The sequence below is a fragment of the Papio anubis genome, chromosome 8, assembly GCF_008728515.1.
Source record: "Papio anubis isolate 15944 chromosome 8, Panubis1.0, whole genome shotgun sequence".
Classification (NCBI taxonomy): Eukaryota; Metazoa; Chordata; class Mammalia; order Primates; family Cercopithecidae; genus Papio; species Papio anubis.
Genome location: NC_044983.1, coordinates 120,786,158 through 120,813,295, shown reverse-complemented (window position 1 = coordinate 120,813,295; position 27,138 = coordinate 120,786,158). Strand labels below are relative to the sequence as shown.

Below are 27,138 nucleotides of genomic sequence, written 5' to 3'. Positions count from 1 at the left end.
ACAACAGTACAAAGGGGTGTTATAACCTTAATTGCTTGCAAGGAGTTTTGAAATCCTTAGATTAAAACCTCGGTGAAGTCCAAAGTATTAGCATCCTGAATGCCCAACAAGTCACGCTGAACCTCATCTGGGTTCACTGGAGCAGGGAACAAGGTCTGTTGTGAGGCCTGCTTCAGGAACTTTGGGGCTTAAGGTCCTATTCAGGGGATGGCCAGAGACCAACCCCCAACTTCCGAGTTCCTAAGCTACCCAGGCGTTTTTGGCCATTTCCCACGTTGCTTTGAGATAATTTTTACATTTCTTAAGTTCCTGGGTCACAAGGCCTGAGCTGCTCTAACTTCAGTGTCATATGTCTGCTTTCCTGGGTGATCTCAGCCTGAGTCCTAAAAAAGGGCAATTGTGTCATCGCTAACTTCTGTCCGCCTCTTCGTGTGAGTCCAGAGTTGATGAGCTGGTCCTTATTCTAACTTATACAGGTTAGAATTAAAATTCCATCCCATGGTGGTTACGCTTAGAGCAGGCACCAGGCAAAAATTAAAAGAGGCAAGCAGAGGTTCCTGAGGCCCTCCCGGTGTTTTGCTTTCTAGATCTAGTGGTTATGGCTGTGTGTTGTTTGTGAAAATTCACTGAGCTACACACTTATATGTGCATTTTTCTGCTGTTACACTTTACAATATGAAGTATTTTTAAAAATCAATCTGGATGCAAATTTACTTCATTTAGACTAGATTCTGAAGTGAAGCTATAAATAGTTAAGCTATAAACTCAATAAAAAAAAAACCTTTTCCTTTCTCTACTTTTGTGATTCAAATTAATGTCACCTTAGTATTTTCCTTGCTTCCATTTCCATTTTCACACTTATAAAAAGAAAAAAGTAAAAGAAAGAAAATGCCTTGCTTGGCGGGACGCAGTGGCTCGCGCCTGTAATCCCAGCACTTTAGGAGGCGAGGTAGGTAGATCACGAGGTCGGGAGTTCAAGACCAGCCTGGCCAATATGGTGAAACCCCATCTCTACTAAAAATACAAAAATTAGCTGGGTGTGCTGGTGTGCGCCTGTAGTCCCAGCTACTCAGGAGGCTGAGGCAGGAGAATCACTTGAACCTGGGAGACAGAGATTGCAGTGAGCCAAGATTGCGTCACTGCACTCCAGCCTGGACAATAGAGCGAGACTCCGTCTCAAAAAATAAAAAAAAGGAAAAAAAAAGAAAATGGCTTGCTTAGCCATTTTAATTAAGTCTAATGAAGGGGGATTGGTTCACAATCGGAAGTCCCATGATGCCTTCAGAGATCTGTGTGAACCTCTGCAATAACAACATTTTGTTTTATACATGTGACACTGTTCTCAGGAGCGGCCATAGCTTTAACAAATTCTCAAGGGTCCATGGCCCAAAAAAAAGACAAGCTGATTTGTACAACTCAAGGTTAATTTATGAATGCTCATCTTCAAACATTTCTTGATTCTGATTCTGCTATGAAAGAGTATGAAAAATAAAGAATGTTTCCTGAGTCTAAATTCAACCCAAAGTACGCAACAACTTGGTGTCACCCAGTGGGCTTCATCCATCAGAATAAATTTGCCCACCGAAACGAAAAAAGCAAATGGGTTCAAGTCTGCCAAAGGTCATCCACGATCCTCATCATCTCTACTTTTCCACCTTCCCCTTGCTATCCACCCCCAACTAGACTATAAGCCCCGAGGCCAGAGACCTTTGCAACCTCTGCATGAAATTTCAAAAGGCAAAGCAGATTGAACTCAAAAGAAATTCACCACACCTATTTACGAAACCAGGTTTATTAAAATTTCTCTACGAGTCAGAAACAGCCATCTCACTGTTGACATATATACACGTATGTACAGGAAGAACCTAGTGTTTCTAGCTTTCCCGGCAGAAGCCCCTGCCAGCCCAGAGTCCTTAGTCGGATAATGTATCACAGATACAACAGTCGAGCAACCACGAGAGCGTTAGTGCGACAGAGGCCTCTGTCCTCCCTCTTCTCAAAGTCCCATGATTCTGTCAAGGTAATATTGCCAATAATCATTCACATTTCACGTGGTTTTAGACACGCAGGTTATTCAGACAGACACAGACAACGAAACAAGCCTCAAAGCCAGAACACAACACAACAAAACAAAACCGAACATAGGTATAAAAGGTAAAATATATGTACAAAGTACACAGTACGTGAGGTATACACGGCATTCTCACAATGCATGTTAGTAGTTTGCCTAGGCGTAGCCCTTAAAGATGACTGCCTGTTTTTGTGCCATTTATCAAAATACAGTATATTTTGTTTACCCGTTTAACCACCTGATTTCAGCACTGTCCAAGACAGTTACTGATATTTCATCTGAACTTGTTTTTTTAATGAAAGTTGCAATTTCTCCATTAAGCTCTATCTTTTGTAGGGGAGTAAGTTTCCATCCCTGGACATACCTAACAGAGGCTGGATTCCCACCTACAAAAGCAGCTGAAGAGGGGATTTCTGCCTTGGGAGGTGGCGGAAAGAGGAAAGAGATTGGACCGGATGATTTTTAAAGTTCCTTCCAACTTCGAAGATTTGGGGTTTGCTGTTTCACTCCAGAAGCCGATTATACAGACGTATTCATAAACCACACATTTGAAATATTAACAACCCATCATGCAAAACCGCAGATGCACACACAATGCCAGAGGCGGACCATATCTGGGAGGGGTTGAAGTATAATTCTAGAAGTTAGTCTGAGAATCACAAGACTATCCAAAATTCACTCTCTTCAAAGCACAAAGATGTTTAATGTCTGCTCTTGGGAGAGATGGGTGGGAGCCTCCTTATCCTTCTTCTTCTAGACAGAATGCTCCACCCTGAGATGGTCTTGGGGGAAAAGTAAAGGGTAGGTACTAACGTATTTGGAAGGAACTTAAAAAGCTAATAGTTTCCAAGCACTCAAATTATTTTTTAAAATCTGGAGTCTCTCTGTCTGAGTTCAGAGTTCTGAAATCGTTGGGAGATGGGATCTTTTGTGATACTGTTCCACGTTCGGCTGGTAAGTGCTTTTATCGCTAAAGAGGGAAAGTGTCAAGGTCAGGGAGAAGGCATTAGTGCAGATGAGGTCTTGGCAGGAAACAGAGGAGAGTCTGGGTTCATGGTTCCGTCAGGCTCCTGAGCAACTTAAAAGTCTGCTCCAAAAACGGAGCAGAGTCATTGGTAAATGTGAGTGTGAAGAAAAGGTGAGTGTTAAGCCAAAAAAGGAACTTTCCCATCAGAGAAGCTGTGGTAACGTGTCTAGCTACCAAAGGTGAGTTCAAAGATGGCAGATTTATTGGCCCAATTTGTCACCCTGTTAAAAATACGGTTATTGCCCAAAATATGTCATTGTGCGATTTGCTTTTTCTCCCATTCGAATGCTCAAGTTTATTACACACTTGACCACCGGGTGTAAGATGTCCATACTCTTTGCCCTCCACAAAAGATGCGGAACTCCCAAATCCAGCAGAGATAGTTGGTGAGGATTCCTTAAGGGAAACAACTTTGCAGGGCAGCCAATCACAGCGTATGCTGCTCAAATCAATAAAGTCACTCATCCCAACAGAGAAGAGGAGGCGCCATGCCGAGTTCAGCAGCTTTCATCCTGATGCAGTCATTGTCTGGTTGGTACCACGCCAAAGGGCCTGTCCATCTTTAGAAATGGAAATGCCAGGTGTAAGAATTATGAGGTTTCTGAGGTTTTGGGGATTAGCAGAAGAAGGAACTAATGTCACTGTCCTCCTGGTACTCTGGAACGATCTGGTCTGAAGTTCCTATTTCTGAGTCGATGTACCCAGGTTCCAAGACAGACTCAAACCAGGGGTGCAGCAGGATCTCGGGGGCAGTGAGTCTCTCGGAGGGCTCCCGTCTCAAGAGGCTGCGAATGAGGCACCTGGCTTTGGGGGAAATGTGTTCAGGAATGCAGAACTGTCCACGTCGAATTTTGGAGAAAAGGGCACTGGGGTCTGAGTCATGGAAGGGGTATCGTCCAACCAGAAGCGTGTAAAGCATCACCCCTAGGCTCCAAACGTCCGCAGCCTTTCCGGAGTACGTCCCGGTGGTGTTGAGGATCTCGGGGCTCACGTAGGCTGGGCAGCCATGTTTGTCTGACAGCGCATCATCTTCCCCCTTGATTATGTGTGTGTCTTCTAGACTTTCTAGTCTGAGCTGGGTTCTGCAAGAGAGAGGAACCAAGCCATTATTTCCACACCAGCTGCTATGAAAAACAAAGCCTTCCCAATAACAGCGCCCACAGGCACTAACAGCAAAGGCTCCAGGAATGCTATTTACCCCTTTGTCCAGTAAGCAGTGCCCTGCAACTACCGAGGACTCGTGATTTCACAAACCTACACAAACTGCAATAAATGTTTGCAAAGTATCGACAGAGCGCCTGGGGTGGAGGGTATGATGCAAAGCCCCAAATAGTATTCATAATGCTAGAGCTTACAAGAGATATCCTAATAGGAGTTACGCAACGTACTAAGTTCCCATTGCAGAACTGGGAGCCTGTCTCAGGGAAATGCTGCATTCTCTACAAAAGCTATCAGGGAAGAGCAGCATATCCTACGTCTTCAGGGAGGGCCTGCACATCCTACAAGCCCGTCTTCTCTCTTATGACTGCCAGGGCTACCTGGACCCACACTGCATTACACAACACGGAGCCCAAAGTCACTGCTATTACACACAGGTCATCAGCGCTGGTGTCCGCACTGATACATGCACAGGGAGCAAACTTTGTCCACCTGGGCCCAGGCTGCGACAATTAGGGTGGGAAAGTTGCAAGAAATGTTAATTACATGTATTGGGGTGTTTAATTGCAAAGAACACTTTGCATGGACAGAGAGGTTATATGAGCAAGCAAAAGTGGCTGATGGATTTCAGTGATGCAGGGCCTCTGAAATTCTTACATAGGGACACACACTCCCCAGTGGGATGGCACATCAACATGTGAGCATATTCACTCTACAGGGGGGTTTCTGTTCAGGTAGCAACTAAAGTCTAAAAAACCTTCAGTCAAAGGCTCTCTTATGAAGCTGCAGGTGCCTCCTTATTCAGAACCAGCCACCCAAGTCTCCTGGATCCCCCAAAGCCTAAAGCCATGTGGTAGGGAAGCTCCAATATCCGGTGACACCCTGTCTCTGCCTGCTTCTCTGAAATAGCCCTGTTTCAGTAAGTCACTTATGAAGTTAAACGCAAACATTTGGTACTGGCTGATGGGTCAATTCCTTTTCCTCTCAAAGGTCTGGTATTTTTTTTTCCTGCCTTCCTGTTCCCTGGAGTGTAGTATACATGTGCTAACTTCAGTATGTCCTCAGCGTGACCTCCCTGTCGTTATGTAAAATACCCATTGGTTCTGTAAACGGAAAATATGACTCAACCCACACTGTCTGCCCCTGATTGGCTGCTACAGCACTAAAACCCTGCACCTGTGCTGGTTACACGAATAGCGTCAGCCTGACATTGCTTAACCCCCGGGTTGCCAAACCCCATGCCCATGACATTCGCCTGTGCAATGCAGGTTTCAAAAGCTAGTAAGGAGGTGTGTAAGGCATGTTTCAGAAAATGCATCACCATATCAAAGGAGCATGTTCCAGGAATTAGAAACTTATTCATTGCAAACAGTTTGCTTTTCTTTGCTAATCAGTGTGTTCCAATAATTATTGCAAGGTCAGATACAAAGTCATGCTTTATGACAGCTCAACCCTGTACAATTTCGTACGCTCTGGAGTCAAAGGTAAAAATGCACAGGTGAGATAAGCCCACTTCTTACAACAAACTCACTCACTCTCACCTCTGCAATGTTACAGCCTTACTGCTCATAATCTTTCCACAAGGGATGTGGCTGGCTCTTAAACTCAAGTGTGGTCTATCTCATGCGGCTTCCTGAATTCTCTAGCTAAAACCTCAGCTTTGAATCTTAATGCCTCATTACTCTCTTATCAAGCTCATCTTGTTCTTTATGAGGTAAGCTATGATCTATATTTAGCAATCCATCCTAGCCAACTTCCATTCTATTCAACGTGGCTATTTTCTGAAGACGGATCCAAACGAGATGTCTAAAAAGTCACCAGAGAATGTGACGTTACAGAGAAACCAGCCTGGGATGGGACAGGAATGCTGTGTGAAAGAAGAGGGTGGAATTCTGCATATATGACAGTCTCACTAGCTCTGTGAAACCTTCCAGGTACAAAACGACACTTGGCATAAGCAAAGGTTTGAACACTTCCTTCAGAAGGCAATATTGTAAAGGGCAGTTTAATATTTGTACCCCAGACGACTGACCTTTCTGACAACAATGGACCTGATCCTGGGATAGGAGAGGAAGGGCACCCTGTCAACACGTGCCATCCCATAGAAGCGTCACGGTGTCCCCAGACCCCGTCCAAGAGAATGTAAAATAAACCAACCTTAGCTGTGACTCCTCAGGAACAGAAGCTCTAAATACTAAATCTGGGACATATGAGCCCTTGACTTTGTTTTGCACCAACACACAGCACCTAACTACACGACCTGCACCTTCACTTTGGTTCCAAAAGGCCACAGGAGAAGCCATGGCGGCCGCTCACCTCTCCTCCGTGGAGAAGACGAACTTCCTAAGCTTCAGGTCCCCCAGCACGACGGCTGACTGGTGGCAGTGTGCGACAGCAGAGACAATCTGCTTGAAGAGCCGGGCGGCTTCCTCTTCCCGCAGCCTCTTCCGGCTTCGCACATAGGAGTGCATGTCCCCAAAGTCCTTCTCAAAGAAGACGTAGGCCTTGGTTTCCCCAAGGATCACTTCCACAATGCCGGTAATGTTGCTGTGCGATGGCAGCTGGATGTAAGGCCTGATTTTGTCCTGGTAGTGTTTAATGGGAAACACCTGCAGAGAGAAGGGGGCCCATTTAGGGGGCTAGAAAAGCAAAGGCAGCCTCCCAAACCCCTGAGGGAGCTGAGCAGAAGTTCTCAACCTTTGGGCTTAGGATGTAAGTTCCATTCACCTACTCCGTTTCCTCTGCCACCTTACCTCGGCCCCAGCTGCCCCCGACACCTTTAAAACCAGTAACACCTAGAGCTCTAGACTTGCAAATACCCAAAGGGTTACCCGCTTTCACACAGATCATTTGAAAGAACTGTCTCCTTTACATGTTCCCATCTTCCATCAGCTCCTGAGAGCTAAGCAAACCCCCCAACATCTGTGGCCCTTTCCTGTTTGCAGGCCACACTAGTGAGTGGTTGATAGAAGGAAGCCCCTGGCCTGTCCAGGAGCTGAAAAGCAGTCCCTGGACATGCATGTGTCTCCTGCAGACCCAAAGTGCTCAGCACAGAAAGGGCACAGAATGTGGTGACTCTGCAGCCTCCAAGGGGAAGCAGGGGCCAGAGAACATGCAGAGCTGTCATTAATCAGAAGGAACAGATGACTTGGAGGGGGAGGCTGGGACAATGCAGCTTTAAGCAACCTGCCTACAGTCCGACTCAAGTGTAAGTAAGCCGCCTTGAGTTACAATTCTCACAGGAGGGATAGGGGATCCTGCGAATCGGTTTTTCATTTGTTTGTTTACCCCCCACACCCGACCCCACCCCTAAAAATGAGTAGCATCTCCTCTCTTCTAGGAAGCTGGCTGGTCTCTTTAGAGGCCTTTTGTTTAGTCCAGTTACTCATATCCTAGACTCAACTGGAAACGGTGACACACGGGCTGTCACCATCTGGATTCAGCTATTATCTGCTCAGAGGAACTGGAAGGGGTTGCACAATGGCCAGACTCACCCCACCTCTAAGAGGCCTGGCTGCTCTGGCACCAGCTAGAAAAATCCCCTGCTGCCCCCTCCTCCCACCCACCCCATCCCACCACACACATATGCTTGTCCCAGAACAGCTCTGAGCCCCAGTCACGGAGAAGAAAAGGGTTTTATCTCCCCCTATTAAACTGGGCTTGATCAAGCGTTTGAAATTTCATTCGGGTTGGGCAGTAGGTGGCAGCAGCGAGCCCCGGGACGCGGTCGGGGTGTTGGGAGTGTCAGGTGAGTTGCGGAAAACCCAGAAGCGACTTAACTGGGGGCTGATCCTATCTTTCGGGTGAAAAGGAGCAGCCCGAGGGTGCTCTGGGGTGCCTCAAGCAGGGGTGTCATGCTCGCATAAAGTAGACTGTGGGAGTGTTCTGCGTCTACCCGCGCAGGAGGAGGACCCGGCGGATCCTGTTTCTAGGAGCTGTGTCTCCTCCTCCTGGATGGGATCCCTACGTTCAAAGGAAAATCGCTGGCTGGAAAATAAAGTGAATCGAAGCGAGGGTTCCTGCCCGGTGTGGGCTTTTCAACGTTTCTACTCCGAGCAGATTCCTCCGCCTCGGGTGGAAGACTCTGGGACTGCTCCCTTGGGAGGACGTGTTCTAGTCCCAGCGCGAATTCAATTCGGAATCCCCAAGGCAGGAGCCGGATACAGTCTTCCAGCGCTCTTACCACCTACAACTGAGCCCGGGTGCCGTGCAAACCCGGCAAGAGAGATGCCAGCTGCTTCAATCTCCTAGGAGGCACCCACTGCAGGGCGTCCTTCCAGGACATGGGGTGGGGGGGGCGGGGGGTGGAGAGCGAGGAGAATGAGAGAAGGGGAATGGCATGGCCCTGGAATCCATTTCAATTCCACAACTTATATGGAACGCCACGCGCTACACTGGGCGCTAAGGAAAGGAACAGAAAGAGAAGGCCACTGAACACTACACTTCCTCTAGGCGCCCCCATTATACCACTCCATGGGAAACCCCTCACTCCACAAAAAGGTGAACCTGGTCAGATGGCGTCTTATCTGACCCCATCTACTGATCTGCCCTGTGCCCAGCCCAAGCGTTGGCCGCACCCCAAGCACCTTTGCCTACTACCCCGTCCTGCGCCCCCGACCCCAGCCGGGTCCTGGCCCGGGAGCGCCTACCTTGCAGCGCAGCTCGCGGCCAGTGTGGATGCACAGCGCCCGGGACACATGCTCGCGCTCGGCTAGGGGCAGCAGCAGGTAGTCGGCGATGCGGCTGGGCCCCGGCGCGCTCCCGGAGCCGCCGCCGGTCCCCGGAGCGGCAGGTGGGGGCTGCGGGCTGCAGGGCGAGCCGGGGGGGCTGAGGTAGTCCGGGGGGCTGGAGCACTCGGAGAGGCGCGGGCACTTGGCCGCCACGGCCGCCGCGTCGTCGGCGTCCAGCAGGCGTTTGGCCGGGACGCCTCGGGCGGCTGGGAACAGCAGGGCCGGGCCGCGGGGTTGCGAGGCGCCGCTCATGGCAGAGCGCACGGGACCGACCCGCATCCCGTCCTGGGCCGGGGCGGCCCCGGCTTTTTAAGTCCCGGGATCCGCGCGGGAAGACGCTGTGGGCTTGGCGCCGGCTCCGCGACTTCTTCCAGCCGGCGGGATGGAGTTTGCAGACTGCTCTTGGCTCGGCCCCCACGAGGGGCAAAGCAGGAGCCGCTCCCCGGCGCTCGCGTTGCACGCGGGGACCACGCTGGCTGTGCGTCCGGGGGGCGGAGGCCGGCTTGGGTCCCCGGATCCCCGCAGGCAAGGGCTCCCGGAGCCTCGCTGGGGGCGGCCGCCACTATTGTTGCCTAGGCTGCCGACAGTCCGGGAGGCAGAGGCGGCGGCGGCAGCGGCCAGCGATCCCGGGGTCCCGAGCCGCGAGGACAGGATTCAGTAGGCTCGGCGGAGCCACGAAGCAAATGCACTTCCCAAAGCGATGAGTCTCGAGCTAAAGCCGGGGGAACTTTTTCGCGGCGCTCGGGATCCTGCGCGCTCCTGGGCTCCGGGCGTGTAGGAGAGCAAGCGAGACGCGCTCAGAGAGAGTGACTGTGAGTGAGTGTGAGCGCCGCACCGATCCCGGCCAGTGCACTCCTCCTTCTCCTTTTCCTCCACCTCCTCCGCCTCCCGGTGACTCACGCTGTATACACACACACTCACAGGCCGGGCTGTGTAAACAGTTGGGAAGCCGGGTTGTGCAATGAGGTGGCTGCGACGACTCCGGCCTCGCCGCCCGGCGAGCAGTCTCCGGAGCGGAGGGAGGAGACTTGGGGGAGGGGAGGGAGAACAGGAGGTGGGGGGAATGGGGGTGGCCCGAGGGCTGGGGATGCTCGGGGCAGCGCGCGGTCGGGCACAGGTGGTGCGTCCCGGGCCGGCCTGGGCGCGCGCACACGCCCCCCGGACTGGGCTGGGCAGGAGGTGGCGCGCGCCCTCCGGCAGGCCCCCAGCTCGGCCGAGAAGCCGAAGGAGGGGGCGGAGGAAAAGTTCCCGTGACGTAAGGGTCCGGGGAAGTGGGCGGGAGGGGCGGGGCCGCGGGGAGCGAAGCGACCGCTGATTGGTGCGCGCGCCTCATTCACAGCAAGCACAATGGGCTGCGGGCGTGAGGCGGGAGCGCGCACCACGGTTCTGTGCACCCGCCGCCCGCTGCAGCCCCGCGGCGACGCCTTTCGCCCCGGGGATACCCCCACCGCCCAGCGCCTGGGGAGCTCCAGTTGGAGCCGTGGGCGCCGCCCAGCCCCGGCTGCAGCCGGAGGAAGGAGGGGGATGGGGAGGTGATGAATTCCAGAATCAGTCATTCACCCCCACGCGGTAGTTCCGGGGAAGACCTGTGCGTGGTAGTGGATGTGGCTTTTTTTTTCTCTCTCTTTTCCTGCCCCCTCCCAGCTCTAATCCCCAGCGTCTGTTCGCTTCCACAAATAGAACCTTCTGTTGGATGAAAGAAAAGCAAACACTGGGCCTTCTGCGCTGCCTCCACCTCCACGCCCCCCCAACCCCCCCGCGCCTGCCGCCCGCCCGGATTGCACGGAAATAGCTTCTCCAGGCTCCCGGGCCGCCCCTTCGCGGTGACTCGCAGAAAGAGCTTCCTGAGCCAGGGCCGGTGGGAAACAAAGGATGTGGGGAGCGGGCGGAAGGGGCCCACGTGGCTGCCGCCGGATTCCTGCTCCCTCCCCAGCCTCCTCACGCGCCGCAGGGTCTAGGGCCTGAGTGCCAACCCGGGTAGGTGGGTAGGCTGGTGGAAGTCATTCTGGCCACTGCCAGAGATACCTCCTGCACCCGGGCAGCCCGCGTGATTTGGGTGAGCGTGAAAGTTGTGCGTGAAACAACTTGGAATCTGTCATTTTTCTTTCTTGAATGAACCAGTTCAGGTTGGAGTCCCTGGGCACCCAACAATATAACTATTATCAGAGAGCCCGTCCTTGCACTTCTACTAAATACTTAATTTTCTAAAACCAGGTCAAGCCCCAAGAATAAATCATTTTCCTTATTAATTCTCCATTCACTCAACAAATACTAATTAAGCATCTACCAAGAGCTAAACACTGGGAATTAGAAGATGAAAATTAAAATAATAATAATAGCTAACATGAATCGAGGCCTACAATGTGTCAGACACTGTTCTTAGCACTTTACATGTATTACTTCAGTTTTCCAACCACACTGTGGGGTTATTTTTTGCCCCGTTTCACAGGGAAGAAACTGAAGCCTTAGAAGGATGAAGCTGCCAGGCACAATAGCTCACGCCTGTAATCGCAGCATTTTGGGAGGCTGAGGTGGGCGGATCACCTGAGGTCAGGAGTTCAAGACCAATCTGGCCAACATGGTGAAAAGGCGTTTCTGCTACAAGTACAAAAATTAGCTGGGTGTGGTGACACGCGCCTGTAATCCCAACTGCTGGGGAGGCTGAGGTGGGAGAATCACTTGAACCTGGGAGACAGAGGTTGCAGTGAGCCGAGATCACACCACTGCACTCCAGCCTTGGGGACAAAGTGAGACTTAGTCTCAAAAAATAAAAATTTTAAAAAAGAAAGAACAAAAAATGAAGTTACTTGCTACGGTTAAGTAGCTCATAAGGGGTGGTGCAGTCAAGCTCCTAAGCACTTAGGGCAACTCAATTTGTAGGGGAACACAGGAGTTGGGGAGGACTCTAGAAGGCCTTTGACCTGGGAGATGTGCAGGGATTGTGAGGGAGTTGCTCAAGGCTGAGTATGAATGGTGGGAGGCCAGGCCAGGCAAGGGGTGTGCGGAAGGGCAGGGCTGGCAGGCCAGAGGAACTACAATGGTGGTGGGTGCTGAGCCTGCAGAGGTTGCCTGGGACAGTGTTGGGAAGGGCTTGAAGGCCATGTAGCACTTGGTCCTGTGCCCAGAGGAGAGCCCACTGAAGGGTTGGTTGGTTTGTTTTGAGATAGAGTCTCCCTCCATCACCTAGGCTGGAGTGCAGTGGCCCAATCTCAGCCCACTGCAACCTCTGCCTCCCGGGTTCAAGTGATTCTCCTGCCTCAGCTTCCCTAGTAGCTGGGATTACAGGCGCCCGCCACCATGCCTGGGTAATTTTTTATTTGTAGTAGAGATGAGGTTTCACCATGTTGGCCAGGCTGGTCTCGAACTCCTGACTTTATGTGATCCACCCACCTCAGCCTCCCAAAGTGCTGGGATTACAGGCTTGAGCCACCATGCCCGGCCCCACCTACGTTTTTTTGTCTTTGAAGATTATTCTGTTCCAGAATTTAAGATCCACTGAGCTGCCAGCACTTGAATGGCAAACTCAGCATGGCCCCTGAGCATCTACCTCCCAGGTGTGTGCCTCCTTCTCTGCCTCTTCTGAGAGAAGGGCATGCCACCATGTACCCAGCTCCACCCACCCAGGGGCCAGGATCACAGGCACTCATTGCAGGGTCCCCTTTGAATCTGCCTTTTTCCTCTCTCCCACAGCCCACCCTAGACCTGTGAGCTCTCAGTGCTGCACCCTGCCCCACACTGTTCAGCTCCCTGGGGCTGGCCCTTAAGAGCTCTACTTCCCAGGCTCTCTTGCCCATTGGCTTCCAGCCCATTTTGCCCAGTGGGAGGCCGGGGAGGGAGATTGGAAGGCAGGCGGAAGAAGAGAAGGCCCAGGCTACTCTTTGCTTCCGGCAGGTGGCCACACCTCCCCTGGGGTGACAGAGGAGGCAGCCCCTCTGCATGGCTGCTGCGATGTGCTGCCCAGATCTCGCTGCCCAACTGGAGGATCTATTTCCCTGGCTGCTGGGAGTGCCTATCAGGAGCTGTTTTGGAAATTCCCTTGACTGAGAAGAGCCGCTTTGCCGGAGGTCACACTCCCTTCCCAAGGGTCCACATCCAGTGACCACTGATCATGGAAGAATAAAGGTCCCCTTGTCCCAACTTGGGCCACCTCTCCAAGGCATCCCAGCTTCAGAGCTCCCAGATTGGGTCAATTGAGGCCTTCCTAAAATTGCATCACAGCCCAGCTTTTTCCTCTGCCCAATCCTGTTCCTTCCTCCCCCTCTTCCCACAGAATCCCCTAATAAACCTCTTGCAGGCTGGCCTGCATCTCAGAGTTGGTTTCCTGGGGTGCTCAACCCATGGCACCCCCTCTTCATGGTCCGAGCTCACTCCAGGGACTCTGGCTTCTGGGAGCAGGTGAAACCGCCTTTGTCCCTCCAGCTGTAGGGTGGCAGCAGCTTCCAGATGTTGCTAATCTCTGGGTGACCCCCTGCACCATGTTTTGTTCTGTTTTGTTTCTGCCCTTTCTATACCTTTGTAACTAGTTCTCCACATAAATTCTTTCCACTGAACTTCCTTGCCTAAGTTCCGTATTCCTGTCCAGACCCTGTCTAATAGAAACCCTCTCCCTTTCCCATGTTCGGCCCTCTCTCCACTCCCATAATCCTAGTTCACAACCTTCCCCTGGATTCCTGCAGTAAGTTCTCAGTGGAGTCACTCATTCATCCCTTCAACAAACACTGAGCCCCTACTTGGTGCCAGCATCCACTAAGCGCTGGAGACACAGTGATGCAGAAAACACAGTATGTCCTGTATCCCCTTGATCCATCCACCACACAGCTGTCGAGTCACTTTCCTAAAATCTGAATGTCATCATACAAAAGGCACTGACCTAACCCTTGCAGGGACCCCACCCCCGGATAAAATCCGAACACAGCAGTATGGAAAAGTAGGCCCTCTTCCAGGCCCCACTTTCCTTCCAAGCCTCACCTTTCTTGCCTCCTCCCCTCTGTCCTACCCATGCCAGCTCCTGGCAGGGCCCCAAACTCATCTATCTGCCAATTCACACCTCTGCACTTCAGCCTGCACTGTTCCCTCCCACTGGAATTCCCTCTCTTCCTTTTCCAAGGAAAGGAACTCTTACTCATCCTTCAAAACACCATTCGGACTTCCCCAGCGCCTGCAGTCAGATCTCAGTGTCCTACCGAATGCTGTCGAGTCCTCTGTCCATCTATGTCTCACCACCCTTTCCACGCAACTCTGTTCCCAGAGGGCAGGGGTTGTGTCTTGTTCATTTGTGTTCATCCAGCCCCCAGCCCAGTGTCCATTATAAAAGAGGGACTTAGGCCAAGCACAGTGGCTCACGCGTATAATCCCAGCACTCTGGAAAGGCCAGGCAGGTGGATCACTTGAGGTTGGGGGTTCGAGACCAGCCTGGCCAACATGGTGAAACCCCTTCTCTACTAAAAATACAAAAATTAGATAAACATGGTGGTGGGCACCTGTAGTCCCAGCTACTCTAGAGGCTGAGGCACGAGAATCACTTGAACCCAGGAAGCCCAGGTTGCAAGGAGCCGAGATCGTGCCACTGCACTCCAGCCTGGGAGACTGAGCGAGACTCCATCTCAAAAAAAAAAAAAAAGAGGGGCTTAGTAAGTGTCAACCAAATAAATGCACTCCAGGGCAGAGGGTCACCCACAAGGAGAGCCTGAGATGACAGATGGAGAGGGAAAACTGGCCTTCAGACAGACAGGGGCTGGAGAGCAGGGCACGGATTTTGGAGTTAGACGTCTGGCCCTGGAGAGGTAATGGGAGGTGGGGTGTTGGGGAAATCAGGGACGTAAGCTTGTGGGGCTCCCAGCCTGCATGCCGGGGAAGATGGACATGGACCTTTGGCAAGGTCTGAGATCAGGCAGGCAGAGGCACAAGGCAGCTACAATTGTCTTGATTTCTTTGCGGAGGGCTTCCCTACTGGTAAAATGTGGACTGAACTTCCCTCAGACTTTTCAGATACTCACTTGAGGAAGCCAGTGGCTCTTTATGAGCCTCGGTTGTCTCACCTGTGAAATGGGCATAATAAAGGCCTCTCCTACACAGTTTAGTTTAGTTTTGTTTTGTTGTGGAGATGGGGTTTCATCATGTTGCCCAGGTTGATCTCAAACTCCTGGGCTCAAGCAATCCTCCCGCCTCAGCCTCCTGAAGTGCTGGGATTACAGGTGTGAGCCACTGAGCCTGGCCTCCTCCCCTACACAGTTCTTAATGGAAATGAGGAAGTATAAATACGTGGAAAGTACTTTCGGATCATCCAGCCAGACGCTAATGTGGGAGATTATCAGGTATGGGCGTGCCTTCATTTTGAACAGTATTCATTTCCTCAACAACTATTCATTAAAGACTTGCTATATGCCAGAATTGAAAAAAAAAAAAAAAAAGGCCTGTACTATGAAACTCCAAATCAACAAATACAAATATCTAAATAAATAGGATGGTAATTAGGAAGTCATTCTTTCCATATTAAAGGGTCTCTACCAGGTGATGCCCTTCACAAGCTCCTGTGGTTCATTTTTGATGAGGCCTGAAAGCCAGACTCACCACTGATCGTGCATGCGTGTGTGTCCTGTGTAGCCTCCGCATGATGCTCAGCTGATGCTGGATGCTCAGTACATGTCCAACTGCAAGAAAATTGACTTAACTCTGACTTTTCAGGAGCTCACATATTACGTAACATGGGGAAACCTGTATTGATTTTTTTGGACAAGGTTAGGCTACTGATGACCTCTGGCTTGATTCATTTTCATTCATGCCAAGGTAGATGCATGACAGCAACATTAGGAAGACTCTGAGTGTTCTACCCATTCTAAAATGGAAATCCTCAGAGGCCAGGGCCCCCAGTTTCCATCTCCCTGTCTCACGGCACATGAGGCTTTGTAGCCACACACAGTGCGTTATGCTCCCTGACCTTACATTCTAAAAAAAAAATGAATTAAAAAGTTTGGGGGCCAGTCGTGGTGGCCCACTCCTATCATCCCAGCACTTTGGGAGGCTGAGGCAGGCAGATCACTTGAGGACAGGAGTTCGAGACCAGCCTGGACAACATGGTGAAACCCCGTCTCTGCTCAAAATACAAAAACATTAGCCGGGCATGGTGGTGCACGCCTGTTGTCCCAGCTACTTGGGAGGCTGAGGCATGAGAATCATTTGAACCCAGGAGGCAGAGATTACAGTGAGCCAAGATTGTACCACTGCACTCCAGCCTGGGTGACAGAGACTCTGTCTCAAAAAAACAGGAACATACTTAGGGAAGACAATGTATCAAAAGCTAGGAAAGACAGAAACATGTATTGTGTTCCTGCCACATTCTAGACACTTTCCTGTTGTTTAATTTAATGTTTAAACAATCATGGAAAATAGTTATTGAACTGGATGCAGTGGCACGCACGTGTAGTCCCAGCTACTCAGGAGGCTGAGGCAAGAGGATCACTTCAGACTAGGAGTTCAAATCCAGCCTGGGAAAAGTAGCAAGACCTTTTTTTAAAAAAAAAAAAAAAAAAAAAGCTGGGCGCAGTGGGTCTCACCTGTAATCCTAGCACTTTGGGAGGCCGAGGTGGGCAGATCACTTGAGGTCAGGAGTTTGAGACTAGCCTGGCCACATGGCGAAACCCCATCTCTATTAAAAACACGAAAAGTAGCCAAGCATGCTGGCAGGCACCTGTAGTCCCAGCTGCTCAGGAGGCTGAGGCAGGAGACTTGCTTGAACCTGGGAGGTGGACGATGCAATGAGCCAAAATCATGCTGCTGCACTCCAGCCTGGGTGACAGAACGAGACTCCATCTCAAAAAAAAAAAAAAAAAAAAAACTTTGGGAGGCCGAGACGGGCGGATCACGAGGTCAGGAGATCGAGACCATCCTGGCTGACACGGTGAAACCCCGTCTCTACTAAAATACAAAAAAACTAGCCGGGCGAGGTGGCGGGCGCCTGTAGTCCCAGCTACTCGGGAGGCTGAGGCAGGAGAATGGCGGGAACCTGGGAGGCGGAGCTTGCAGTGAGCTGAGATCCGGCCACTGCACTCCAGCCTGGGCGGCAGAGCGAGACTCTGTCTCAAAAAAAAAAAAAAAAAAATTTGTACAGATGCACAAACAGGCTCAGAGAAGCTGATTAATTTGTCTAAGATCACACAGCCAGAAGGTGGCAAAGTTGAATTGAACGTTCTTAGGGTTGAATCCTAGCCATGCCTTTTCTGCTTTATAAACTGCTTCAATCTCCTAATAAAGAGAAATTCTATCCAAACATTTCTCTTTCTTTAAAAGCACAGGAAGCCTTAGATTTGCACAGGACTAATGTCTGTGGAGGCCTGGACAAGAGTATAAACAGAGACTTCTAATCTGTGACCTGTTTTCCCTTTTCTTCCCTCCTGAGTTTCTCTTCCCTCCTTCAGTCTTCACCACAGAGGGCCTCCAGGGCCTGCCCTGGAGATCCCAGCTGACACGTCCAAACCCGATCCACACACACACCCCACACACACCCCTTGGCCCTTCCTTGACCACCCGTAGGCCTAGAGGTCCACACAGCAGAGTCAACAGGTCATCCTGGGAAAATGGGATCTAGGAAAAAGACTCCTGAGTCCCAAAGGCAGGTTCCAAACCTTTGGGGCAGGGAATCCCAGGGTCCTGGGTACCTGGAATGGGTCTGGAAGGGCAGGCACAGGCTCTGTGTAGGCCCCGGCCCTTGCTCAGTGGAAAGGATACTCCTGGAGGACCAGGGAGGGCCTGGATTGCCTGGGTCTAAGGGAGGTGCTGGTTTGCCAGGAGGGATTCCGGAGCACTTTGCCAAGGCCCTCTCTTCTCCCTCCTCACATGCACGTTGCGGTCTCTTACTTGTTTTTTTTTTTTTTTTTTTTTTTTGTTTTTTGTGGCAGGGTCTCACTCTGTCACCTAGGCTGGAGTGCAGTGATGAGATCTCAGCTCCCTGCAACCTCTGTCTCCCGGGTTCAAGCGATTCTCCTGCCTCAGCCTCCCTAGTAGCTGAGAGTACAGGTGCTCGCCACCACGCCCAGCTAATTTTTTGTATTTTTAGTACAGAAGGGGTTTTACCATGTTGGCCAGGCTGGTCTCGAACTCCTGACCTCAGGTGATCCGCCCACCTCGGCCTCCCAAAGTGCTGAGATTACAGGCATGAGCCACGGTGCCCAGCCCCCCTGCAACTTTCATCTGAGAATTCTTCCTATCTGTTGGCGCTTGACTCATTTTTGCCTTAATTCGTCTTCCAGCAACCTCTTCACCATTCTCCACCTCTTCACTCCTTTTGGCTTAGCCCTTAGCCACTACCTGGCAAGCCCTGCTTGTCCCGACCGAGATCCCGTATAGTCTGGGAAGGGGTTGGAAGACAGAAGCAGCAGGCAGCAGGAGCGGCTAACACTGGTGGGAAACACAGTCAGCTGCAAAGCTTCATGCACATTCGTTCTACTGCCAGTGAGAAGGGCACAGATCTTCGTGTCTAAATAGACCTGGGTTTGGGGCTGGCTGTGCCATTAACTCACAGCAGGTCACTTCTCTTCTTGAAGAATCATACATTTCTCCTTTTTTTTTTTTTTTTTTTTTTTTTTTTGAGACGGAGTCTCTCTCCGTTGCCTAGGCTGGAGTACAGTGGTGTGATCTCGGCTCATTGCAACCTCTGCCTCCCTGGCTCAAGCGATTCTCGTGGCTCAGCCTCCCAAGTAGCTGGGATTACAGGCGCGTGACACCACACACAGCTAATTTTTGTATTTTTAATAGAGACAGGGTTTCACCATGTTGGCCAGGCTGGTCTCGAACTGCTGACCTCAGGAGATCCGCCTGCCTCAGCCTCCCAAAGTGCTGGGATTACAGGTGTGAACCACTGCTCCTGGCTGTTTTTCTCCTTTTTTGAATGAACATGTTGAACTGGTGATATTCACGCTGAGTTCCCTGCAACCCTAAGGTTATTATGGTGGCATCTGGGAAGAGAGCAGGAAGCTAACGTGAGACTCTGAGCTACCCATTCCAGCTTTCACCGAATGTTCTAGATTATGTTCTGTAAGATCTTGTTGGAGAACAGGCTTCCACTGCTCCTGAGTAAAAACATGAAAACCACTGGCTTTGGTGGTTTCGGTGATCTCTGAGGTCCCATTCATCTCTGACACTCATTCTTTTATTTAATGTCAGGAATCATGAGCCAGGAACCCACAGGCCAAATCCAGTCTTAGGCCATGTTTGCTAGCCCATCTCAGTGCTGGCAATTCTTTGGGGAGTGAGGCGTACACTGTCTAGTTCACCACAGTCCCCACCACTCCTTACTGTCTAACACCCACCACACCACATCACATTTAGGTTAGCAGCCTGGACCCTGGAGACCTTTGAGTTTGCTCCCCAGAAATGCTCCCCTGAGGCCGGGCATGGCGGCTCACGCCTGTAATCCCAGCACTTTGGGAGGCTGAGGCGGGTGGATCACCTGATGTCAGGAGTTCGAGACCAGCTTGACCAACATGGTGAAACCCCATCTCTACTAAAAATACAAAAAATTAGCCAGACGTGGTGGCACATGTCTGTAATTCCAGCTACTCAGGAGGCTGAGACAGGAGAATTGCTTGAACCCAGGAGTTGGAGGTTGCAGTGAGCCAAGATCGTGCCACTGTACTCCAGCCTGGGCAACAGAGTGAGACTCTGTCTCAAAAAAAAAAAAAAAAAAGAGAAAAAAGAAATGCTCCCCTGAGACCTTCCCTTCCCAGGAGACCCTCCAGATAGCAGAAAAGAGGTCCAGAGCCTGGAAACAGATGTCCCCCAACCTAGGGAGAAGACAAAAGGGGAGCAGGGTGTTTGAGGTATAAGGGATGCCTCCTTTCTCCTATCTGCCCCACCCAGAAGACCCCTGTGATCGTTTTATTTTTTCATTATTTATTGATTTATTTATTTTGAGACAGGGTCTTGCTCTGTTGCCCAGGCTGGAGTACAGTGGCACAATCTCAGCTCACTGCAACCTCCTTGTCCCAGGTTCAAACAATCCTTCCCTTTCAGCTTCCCAAGTAACTAGGACTACAGGCACATCCCACCACGCCTGGCTAATATTTTGTATTTTTAGTAGAAACGAGGTTTCACCAGGTTGGCCAGGCTGGTCTTGAACTCCTGACCTCAAGTGATCCTCTTGCCTCAGCCTCCCAAAGTGCTGGGATTACAGGCATGAGCCACCGTGCCCAGCCCCACTGTGATAGTTTTAAAAATACAGTTGCAAATTCTTTGCCACTTTTCCCATCAAAAGTCAGGAGTCTCTCGAATCTGGGTGGGCTTATGACTGCCTTGACCAATGTCGCAATGAAAGTGACACTCTGAGACTTTCCAGGTTGGGTCACAAAAGCCCACGCGGCCTCTGCCTGGTTCCACGGGACACTGGCAGTTGCAACCCTGAGCAGCCAGTTAAGAATCCCCTCTACCCTGAGAACGTGATGCTGGAGAGGCCACGGGGAGCCTTTCCAAATGACAGACTCAGCTGAGCCTGTCCCACAGCTGTCCCAGCCCAGGTGCCACACAGGGGGGTGAGGAAACCACCCTAGGAATGAATGCTCCAGCTTCAGATATCACAGAGCAGACAAGTGCCATCCTCACCCCAGCCCTTGTCCTGTGCGGCCTGACCCACAGAACGGCTTTATGCCCCAAGTTTAGGAGTGGTTTGTAACACAGCAATAGACAACCAGAACAACATTCTGGAACTGTTCCAGATGAGTCAGGAAGTCTGACAGGCAGAGCCTCTTCAGCCCATAGGACACCTTTCAATGCTAGCTAGAAAAGGGTGCCCCACCCTCCGGATGGGTTGCAGCAGGGCACGGGTAGCCCCCACAGCAGGGCAGAGGGCTTGGCCAGTGGACAGCAGGCTGGATTTCAGCCCTGTACAACCGTATGCAAGGGGGCCCTGCCGACCAGAGATGCCCTCTTCTATCCTGCATGGATCAGTGTGAGATGAGCTGAAAGGAAAAAAGTCATTTTCTAAACACTCACACAATTGCCCTACAATCCCAGTGAGCATCTCTCAAGACTCAGGAAGGTCCCTGTGCTCAGACCTTATAAGCTCTGCTGCACCAGTGAGCCATCTCGGCACATAAAGCACTCATCAAAAATATATGCATTGCCGGGCGCGGTGGCTCACGCCTGTAATCCCAGCACTTTGGGAGGCCGAGGTGGGCGAATCACAAGGCCAAGAGATCGAGACCCTCCTGCCCAACATGGTGAAATCCCGTCTCTACTAAAAATACAAAAATTATCTGGACATGGTGGTGCACACCTGTAGTCCCAGCTACTCGGGAGGCTGAGGCAGGAGAATCACTTGAACCTGGGAGGCGGAGGTTGCAGTGAGCCGAGATCATCGCACTACTGCACTTCAGCCTGAAGTCAGAGTGAGACTCCATCTCAAAAAAAAAACAGCGGCTGGTTGCAGTGACTCACGCCTGTAATCCCAACACTTTGGGAGGCCGAGGCGGGTGAATCATGACGTCAGGAGTTTGAGACCAGCCTGGTCAACATGGTAAAACCCCGTCTCAACTAAAAATACAAAAAATTAACTGGGCATAGTGGCGGGTGCCTGTAATCCCACCTACTCAGGAGGCTGAGGCAGGAGAATTGCTTGAACCCGGGAGGCGGAGGTTGCAGTGAGCTGAGATCAGGCCACTGCACTCCAGTCCTGGTAACAGAGTGAGACTCTGTCTCAAAAATAAATAAATAATAAATAAATAAATAAAACAAAAAACAAACAAAAAACATATACATATACACACATATATCCACAAGTTGCTTTTCCCTTTTTCTCATTAAAAAAAAAAAAAAAAGCCCCCACCTTACCATGATCGGATCCAAGTCTGCAGGCTGTTTTGAAGTAATTCATCTTGCCCCTTCAAACAGACCCTTTTCCCTCACTCGGCCCGCCAAGACTGTCTCCTTTCATTCTTGAACAAAGCTAGCCCCAAGCACAGGACTGTGTGGTTTCTGGGGTTTCCACTTAAAAATACTCTCGGCTGGTGGCTCTTCTGCAATATTCACGAGGACGGCTGCAGACTGTGAACTGAAAGATGGAGTGGGCCGGGGCCACATCATGCCAGATCACCAAGTGTCTGAGGCACAGAAGTCTTTTCTCCTCTGGGTTGAGTAATGGCCACTGCGAGCTCAGAAGCCACAGACTCTGTTCGCAGACGCTATACCTCACTTTATGCAAACCTGGTAGACAAAAATCTGGCTTTCTGTGAAAGACTGCAGAGGCAGAGTTGCCCACACAGCCTGTGGGTTCAGGCAGCCCCCTTCGTTGGGAGGATGTGTGGTCACAGATTATTTGTCTTTGTGAGGAAAGGAACCCACTGATGCTGAGCACTGACTCAATGTCCCTTGCTGTACTTTGTATACATTATTTCATCCATCCTCGAAACAGCCCTGCAAGTGGTTACTATTATCTCCATTTTCCAGCTGAGGAAAGGGAGGTTCAGAGAGGCTAAGTCACTTTCCCAAGGCCACACAGCTAAAAAGACTGTGAGCCAGTGGGCCGGACGCAGTGGCTCATACCTGTAATCCCAGCAGTTTGGGAGGCTGAGGTGGGAGGATCCCTCGAGTCCAGGAGTTCAAGACCAACCTGAGCAACATGGTAAGACCCCCTCCCTCCCCCATTGCTACAAAAAATTTAAAAATTAGCAGGGCGTGATGGCACATGCCTGTAGTCCCAGCTACTCAGGAGGCTAGGGTGGGAGGATCACTTGAGCCTGGGAAGTCGAGGATGCAGTGAGCCATGATCATGCTACTGTACTCCAGCCTGGGCAACAGCAAGACCCTGTTTCAAAAAATAAATAAATAAATAAAAATAAAAGACTGGGAGTCAGGATTCAAGCAAACCCCAGGTTGGCCCATAGCAAGACATTGTATTTCCCTCTCCCCTCTCTCCACTTCCTTCCCAGGCTTGCTTTCTCTGTGCTCCACATCTTAGGAAACTGCAGCGCAAGTGCCTCTGCCTAAGCCCTGCTTAAGTGAGATTACAGACGGCCTCACCTGTAGGGAGGGAGGGCTTACCTAGCTCACATGCAACACAATTCAAGTTATCAAAACTTGTTTGTATAAGACCTTTTGTGTATTGGGACAAACCTGGACCGGGCTCTGGAAGGGATCCTTGTCCTTGGGTCAGAGTCATTTGTCCTTTGGCCCACATTTATTGAACTTCTACTGTGTGCCAAGCATCATATTCCACACCGGCAGTAGAGAAGTAAACAGCAGCCTTGTCCTCTGTGAACTCACGGCGGAATGGGAAAGGAAGGGCACAGAGAATTGTAGGATGAGAAGAATGAAATGGATCCCAGGAGAGGGACACAGGAAGGAGAGGTCAGTTCTGCCAGAAAGGGTCCAGAAAGCCCTCCGTGGACCAGCCCCTGGAACATGAAGTTGTCCTTGTTGAGAGTGGAGCCATGTCCAAGACAGATTCAGTTGAACCAGCTCCTGGAATTTGACAGACAGCGAGAATCACATTAAAACAGGCAGCCATCCGGCAGGCCAGGATGTATGCATCAGTCGATCAATGAAAACATTCACTTTGCCCAGATGAGCCACCCACAGGAAGTCGCATTATCAGAAATGTAATTGTACAAACGGAATCTGCAAATGTGATGGATATTGAGAAGTATTTTGTAGCCAGAGTAGCTTGAAGCCATCTCTGTCTCTAAAGGGAAAGTCATCCTAGGATACAGTTCTGGCTAAGTTAGCGCTGGCAAGAATCCCTCCACTCTTTACAGAGCACAGATGGTGTATTAGTTAAAGCACGGCTCTGCTGCGGTAACAAAGACAGCCAGAAAAAAGTGGTTTAAGGGATGCAGAAGCCGTTTCACCCCCCTGTCACTTTCTGAGGGCGCCATTCCCAACTGGTAGAATTTAGGGACATAGTCTCTTTCCACGTTATGGCTCCAACATCCATCTGCACCATCGAGCCCAGGTCTCAGTCACATCCAGGTCCCAGCGAGCTGGCAAAGGACAAGAGCATGAGGGAGGCACACCCACCTGGCCTGGCAATGGCACGGAAAGCCTCCACTCACATTTACATTTCTCATGTCAGTGAGGACACGGTCTCACCCAACGACAAGGCCAGCTAGGAAGTGAGCCCAAGAAGATGCAGACAGCAGGTGTAGGGGGACCCCTACCTGTCTCTGCTTCAGATGGCAGTTGGGATGTTTGCAGGTGTAACCAAAACCTCCACTTAAAGGGCCGGGCCCGGGGACTCACGCCTGTAATCCCAGCACTTCGGGAGGCCAAGGTGGGAGGATTGCCTGAGCTCAGCAATTTGAGACCAGCCTGGACAATATGGTGAAATCCCGTCTCTACTAAAAATACAGAAATTAGCCAGGCGTGGTGGTGCGTGCCTGTGGTCCCAGCTACTCAGGAGGCTGAGAGAGGAGAATCGCTTGAACCCAGGAAGTGGAGGTTGCAGTGAGTGCCATTGCACTCCAGCCTGCGCAACAGAGTAAGACTCTGTCCCAAAATAAAAACAAACAAAAAAAACCCTTCATTTAAACCAGCTGAAACCCACAGGGCAACTTGGAGGAGGCTTCAGGGTCCGCTGATTCACCACCTCATCTCCAGTGGGTCAGCTCCCCACTCAGGCGGGCCTCAGCTTGGCTGCAGTGGGTCCAGTATCACGTCTCAACATGACAACATTCAAAGAAGGAGGAGCGCGCTCTTTCTGTGTTTTCCCTTAGGAAAGAAGTTTCCCCAGATGCCGGCCGGCCAGCACTCCCCTCCAGTGGACAAAATTAGCCGGGCGTGGGGGCAGGTGCCTGTAATCCCAGCTACTAGAGAGGCTGAGGCGGGAGAATGGCTTGAACCTGGGCGGTGGAGGCTACAGTGAGCCAAAATCTTCCCACTGCACTCCAGCCTGGGTAACAGAGCAAGATTCTGTCTTAAAAAAAAAAAAAAAAAAAAGCGGCCCACGCCGTTAATCCCAGCACTTTGGCCAGATGTGGGTCACATGCCCATGTCTGAGCCAATTACTGGAGCAATGGGCTGAATCGAACCCCCACCACACACCTGACATTCATATGGTGAAGTCCTAAGCCCCAGGGAGACTACATTTGGAAATAGGACCTTCAAAGAGGTAAAGGAAAATGAGGTCATCTGGGTGGGTCCTAATCTAATCTGACCGATGTCCTTAGTTAAAAAAAGAAAAAAAAAAGGGTGATTAGGAACAGACAACAACACACACCAAGAGATGACCCTGGGAGGACACAGGGAGAAGATGCCATCGACAGGCCAAGAAGAGAGACCTGAGAATTAACCAACCCTGGCCGGGTGTGGCGGCTCTATGCCTGTAATTCCAGCATTTTGGGAGGCCAAGGCGGGTGGATCGCTTGAGTACAGGAGTTTGAGACCAGCCTGGGCAACATGCAGAAATCTTGTCTCTACTAAAAATACAAAAAATCAGCCGGGTGTGGTGGTGGGCGCCTGTAATCCCAGCTACTCGGGAGCTCGGGAGGCTGAGGCAGGAGAATCTCTTGAACCCAGGAGCCAGAGGTTGCGGTGAGCCGAGATCGCGCCATTGTACTCCAGCCCGGGCAACAAGAGCCAAACTCACTGCAGCCTCTGCCTCCCGGGTTCAAGCCGTTCTCCCACCTCAGCCTCTCTAGTAGCTGGGATTACAGGTGCCTGCCACCATGCCCAGCTAATTTTTGTATTTTTCGTAGAAACGGAGTTCCACCATGTTGGCCAAGCTGGTCTCAAACTTCTGGTCTCAGGCGATCCATCTGTCTCAGCCTCCCAAAGTGCTGGGATTACAGGCATGAGCCACCACACCCAGCCCACTCTCCAGTTCTTTATCTGGGACTTGCTCTGGTTTCCCTTGATGGGAGTTAGGAGCTTGGGGTGCTCTCCGAACCCTTCTCTCACCCTATGGTGCGCCCCCTGCTTTCCTCAACCAAAGACCAATTACATGCATGAATGAGTTGGGCAGCAGCTCTCCTGCCCACCCCTCCAACCCCAAGGAGCTCTCAGTCCTGCCCTGCCGCTGTAACACAGCACACAATGTATCCCCTCCTGGAGCCTGGGGTTCTCCTGGGGGTGGGATTTCTGCTTTACTCTGACAGCAACCTCATTTCCAAGTTGTTGGGATCAGGGGTGTGCTGGTGAATGTGGGAACAGTTGGTTCTGGTGGCAGCATTTGCCGATTTCCATGGTGTAAATGCTCCCGTCCTGGCCCATTTGAGACTACTCACGTGAGGTCAGTGCACAGAGTTGGGCAGCTCCAGCACACACACCGCTGCCTAGGGGGCACCTCTGGATTGCCTTCAGTGGTGACAATGGCCAGTCTCTTATCATCTATTCTGAGCTCACATCTCAAATGATGTTTATGAGAAAATGGCTCACAGGGTAGGAGAGGGTTAAAAATATGTTATGGCCCCTGGGTGGGAACCTGTGTGCAAGCAGAGGGCCTGGGAAAATCTTGGGGGTGCCGTGTCCTGGAAAGATCCCCTCCTTCGCTTGTTCCCAGGCTGGGAGGATGAATGCCACCGTGGATAATAAGTGGAAGTAGGGCTCTGCTGGACTCTCATTGCCCTCTCCAGGAGGGGCCCTCCCCCCTTCACCTCTGCACAATCGCTTCCTCTGTTCCCGGAGCGGCAGAACTCAGCTTCCCTCAGAGTCCCATCCAAGCTGGAGTCAGGATAAAGGCCACCATTGACGGGCACTTCCTCTGCACCCTGCACTGGGCTGGGTCCTCCAGACTCAATTTTCATTGAATTCACACCACTGCCCCACGGACTTAGTGGGCGTAGTCTCGTCACAAAGATGAGGTGTAGGGAGGTCAGAGAAATGGTTTCAAGGTCACAGTGGCAGGGGCGGTATTTCCACAGTGCTTCCAGGGTCACACAGGACACATGGAGCCACAGAATAATAGTAACAATGACCATGGCTAGTGTTTACTGAGGACTTAATTTTCTTTATTTTATTTTACTTTTTTGAGATGGAGTCTCACTCTGTCACCCAGGCTGGAATGCAGTGGCGCAATCTCAGCTCACTGCAACCCCTGCCTCCTGGGTTCAGGCGATCCTCCCACCTCAGCCTCCCGAGTAGCTGGAACTACAGACGCATGCCACCATGTCTGGCTAATTTTTGTATTTTTAGTAGAGATGGGGTTTCACCATGTTGCCAGAATGGTCTCG

The 27,138-nt window shown here is 51.2% G+C and overlaps 1 protein-coding gene across 3 annotated transcripts; it reads right to left on the bottom strand.

Moving 5' to 3' along the window:
• Positions 1-1,776: 1,776 nt before the first annotated feature.
• TRIB1 (tribbles pseudokinase 1) lies at positions 1,777-9,847 on the bottom strand. Of its 3 annotated transcripts, none has more exons than XM_003903154.5 (3): positions 8,906-9,847; positions 6,573-6,865; positions 1,777-4,180 (listed from the first exon to the last, which is right to left on the bottom strand). In XM_003903154.5, the coding sequence occupies exons 1-3, from the start codon at positions 9,263-9,265 to the stop codon at positions 3,715-3,717; spliced, it is 1,119 nt and encodes a 372-aa protein (XP_003903203.1). In that variant the 5' UTR covers positions 9,266-9,847; the 3' UTR covers positions 1,777-3,714. The 3 variants fall into 3 exon arrangements, with proteins under 3 accessions (XP_003903203.1, XP_021798303.1, XP_009211834.1); XM_021942611.2 differs by lacking the exon at positions 8,906-9,847 and adding an exon at positions 8,037-8,870; XM_009213570.3 differs by lacking the exon at positions 8,906-9,847 and adding an exon at positions 7,010-7,761.
• Between the last annotated feature and the right edge of the window lie 17,291 nt (positions 9,848-27,138).

Bases quoted from the DNA above. Each gene is read 5' to 3' on its own strand.
- TRIB1 (XM_003903154.5), bottom strand. From the start codon at position 9,265: ATGCGGGTCGGTCCCGTGCGCTCTGCCATGAGCGGCGCCTCGCAACCC. The intron at 6,866-8,905 runs GTAGGCGCTCCC...TTCTCTCTGCAG, and splicing joins GCCGCGAGCTGCGCTGCAAG to GTGTTTCCCATTAAACACTA. The intron at 4,181-6,572 runs GTGAGCGGCCGC...TCTCTCTTGCAG, and splicing joins GTCTTCTCCACGGAGGAGAG to AACCCAGCTCAGACTAGAAA.